General features: G+C 65.0%; 1 protein-coding gene across 1 annotated transcript in view; it reads left to right on the forward strand.

Annotated features, from left to right (window-relative positions):
- Positions 1-950, forward strand: part of SLC6A19 (solute carrier family 6 member 19) — a 19,861-nt gene extending 18,911 nt beyond the window's left edge. Inside the window, exon 14 of the mRNA XM_006140121.1 lies at positions 13-950. Coding sequence (XP_006140183.1) covers positions 13-93 — 81 coding nt within the window. The 3' untranslated portion in view covers positions 94-950. The remainder of the gene's footprint in view (positions 1-12) is intronic.
- The last annotated feature ends 2,210 nt before the right edge of the window (positions 951-3,160 follow it).

Below are 3,160 nucleotides of genomic sequence, written 5' to 3' on the forward strand. Positions count from 1 at the left end.
TCCCCCGGGAGGCGCTGCCAGAGGCGGGGCGACCGTCAGGGGCTGGTCAGCGCCCCGTCCACCGCCTCTGTGAACGGCGACCTCAAGTGCTGAGGCCCTGCATGGCAAGGGCAGCCCTGAGCTGGGCAGGGGACTGCAGGGCCCGGGTGTGTGCTGGGGCCTGGGCACGTGTGTGTGCACGGGGAGAGTGCACATGTTCACACATGTGCTTGTGTGTGTGTGTGTGAGTGGGAATGGGGTCTGAGTGTGTTCCCGTATGTGTGAATACATACATATGGACACGTGTTTGTGTGTGCAGGTGTGTGTGTGTGTGTGCACATGTGCATTTGTATATATGCAGCACGTGCGATATTTATCCATGTATGTGAGAACACGTGCGTGAGAATGTGTGTTTGCATGTGTAGTGTACATGTGGGCCTGTACAATGCAGGTGTGCGTGTGCATGGTGTGTGCGTGTATATGTGCATGAGTGTTCCTGGCACACATGACCACTCAGGGCCTGGCGGTCCGCGGTGTCCACCTGGGGTGGGGACCCAGACCCCAGACCTCAGAGCAGACTGGCCAGGCCCCACCACACCCTCACATGCCCCAGCAAGTCCACGGCTCGGAGCAGAGGCCGCCCGGGTGCACACAGGGACGGGTGGCATTCCTTCGGCTCCTTGGGAAGAAACTCACCCTTCCTGACCCTGCCCTTGCTCACAATCCCTTACCCTGGGGAGTCCCAAGGGGGCGAGCTGGGGGTTTTGTCCCTTGATGAGGAGTGGCCTTCGAAAACAGCCGGAGCGGGTCTGTGAGCGAGAAGAGGCGGCCACGTCCCCCAGACCTGCCCTCAGCCAGCCGGGAAAAGCCCTGGGTCTTGGCCGAGGTCTGGCTTAATGAGTACCAGCCCCTTTAATCATTGTCGGGCCACAGGAGTTGACAAGCAGTGAAATAAAGCCACCTGGTACAGCAGAGGGCAGGACCAGCTTGTGTTCTTCCGAGGGCACCGGCCACATGAGTGCTCAGCGCGTCAGAGCTGGGGTTACAGGGTAACCAGCTTCGGCTCCCTGGCAGCCCTGGCACCTCTGGCAGCCGTGGCGCTCTGAGAGGCCAGCCCCTGGTGCCCCCTCCCCACTCTGGGGTGCCTGGGCTTGGGTTTGCCCTCAGCGTTAGTGCAGCTACTCAGCACTTGGGGTGCTGACCACAGGAAGGTCTGGGGACTCATAAGCAGGGGGTCCTGGGGTTCCTCCCATGCAGAGGCCCTGGACACTGCATCCCTCCCAGAAGCTTGTCCAGGGCAGCCACCAGCTCCAGGTGCCAATTCCACAAATGCTGACACCCCCTGCCCACGCCTGGCCCAGCCCGAGAGCTGCGGGGTTCTGCAGGGACAGGCAGGTGCTGACCCCACATACCCCAGGGCCCTGGTGGCTGAAGGCGGGCCCCACCTGTCTCCATCCCATCCCGGGCTCTCTGACCTCAGCTGGGACAGTGCTGATGGGTGGCAGATCACGTGGTGTCCCTGGGGAGGCAGACCTGTGTCTGCCTCGCCCCCTCTCCTGGCTCCGCGCTGTCCTGCAGGCCTCGGTGTCCTCGCAGGGTGGGGACACAGGCACAGTGGGGTCGGGAGCCCGTCCAAATGAGCTGCCCCCACGCGGTCCGGCCGCATGGGCGCCTGGGAAGCAGGAAAGCCAGGCTCCGTGGACTCGGCTGTGCAGGGAGTGTGAGCTGCACTCCTGAAGCCTCCCCGCTCCTCGCTTCTGTGTCCAGGACTTCCCCGGAGAAGCCTGGAGGCTGTGGCCCTGGGCCCTGTGTCGGGGAGGCAGGCGCTCTGCTCGGGGCTGGGCGCAGGGCCGAGTGCCCCGGGGGCTGTGTGTCCTGCTGGCAGCAACGGAAGGCTTGGCCCCTGCCTCGGGGCGGGAGGCCACCGTGCGCCCACACCTGCCCCCTTTACACTCTCAGTCCTCACTCTCCTTCTCACACTGAGTCTTCACAACATGCCTGCCGCTGCCCTGCACCGCTGCCCTGCCGTGGAGACATGTCCGGGGTCTGAGGGCACAATCGGCTCTTGGCCTGTGTCTGGACGGGGGCCCCCAGACCTGGAGGTGTCTCCGCCCATCACCCCACGGGCACAGTGCCGTCGCCTCTCGCCTGTGGCTGCGGTGACAGGCAGACAGCTGGCTCAGTGCGGGAGGAAGTCCCACCTCCCAGGCAGTGCCCCAGCCCCCACCGAGTTGTCCACACTCTGCCCATGGGAGTAGGACGGGCGTCCACCTCAACCATCATCCCTGACTTGCAGGGGCCCCCTCGACACCGGGCGGGTGACTGGGCAGGTGTGGCATGTGCCAGGCGGGGCTGGGTGGTCTCTGGAACTCAGAGGAGGAGCATGCGGAGTAGCCAGGCCTGTGTTCAGACGCCCCGAGGAGTTAAAGCAAATACGACTTCAATGAAATACACGGGCACCAACGGCCCTCCCACCGCGGGCCGTGCCGGCTGTGCCCACAGCGCGAGAGTGGCTGCCGTCGTGGCCAGAGCGGCCCAGCCAGGAGCCTGTCCCCTCAGACTCGCTCAGCGTGGAAAGAGGACGCTGCCGAGGCTCGCGGCATGGAAAAGCCGGGACAGCTGCGGCCTGTGCGCCCGCGAACGGCCTAGGGAAACGAGTGATGGGAGGGTTGGTAGGAGAGCAGCGTCTGGTGCCAGCACCCAGCACCCAGCTGCGTCCACGCATCCACGCTGCAGAGTTGAGGCCGTTGCCGCTGCGGAAGAGCACCGAGCATGCAGTCCCTCCCCGTGCCAGTTCCCAGGCCAGGACAGACTGGCGAAGCGAGGAATAGTGGAAACTGCGGCAGGTGCCCACCCGGGGAGTCCCGTGGTCCTGCCCGGAGCTCAGGGCTGTCTCTTGGGTGCACCCCTTGCTGGAGGGCCCTAGGCCCAGCCGGGCATGCCAGGCAGAGGTGGGAAAAGAGGCCAGGGGATGCGGGCGGTGACAGGCTGGACCGCACCAGGACTGGCCCCCAGTTACCAATTAACCGGCTGCCCTGGTTTTCCTTTAAATCAACGAGCGCCCTGTGCGGCCCAGATCCCAGCAGAGGTCTGAGGACCCTTGGGCTGGGTGGCTCGGTGGGCATGGCTGGAGCCTCTGGAGCTGCGGCACCAGCCAGTAAATCCGGGGGGGACAGGCCAC

The sequence above is a fragment of the Tupaia chinensis genome, unplaced genomic scaffold, assembly GCF_000334495.1.
Source record: "Tupaia chinensis unplaced genomic scaffold, TupChi_1.0 Scaffold000020_1, whole genome shotgun sequence".
NCBI classification, from domain to species: Eukaryota; Metazoa; Chordata; class Mammalia; order Scandentia; family Tupaiidae; genus Tupaia; species Tupaia belangeri.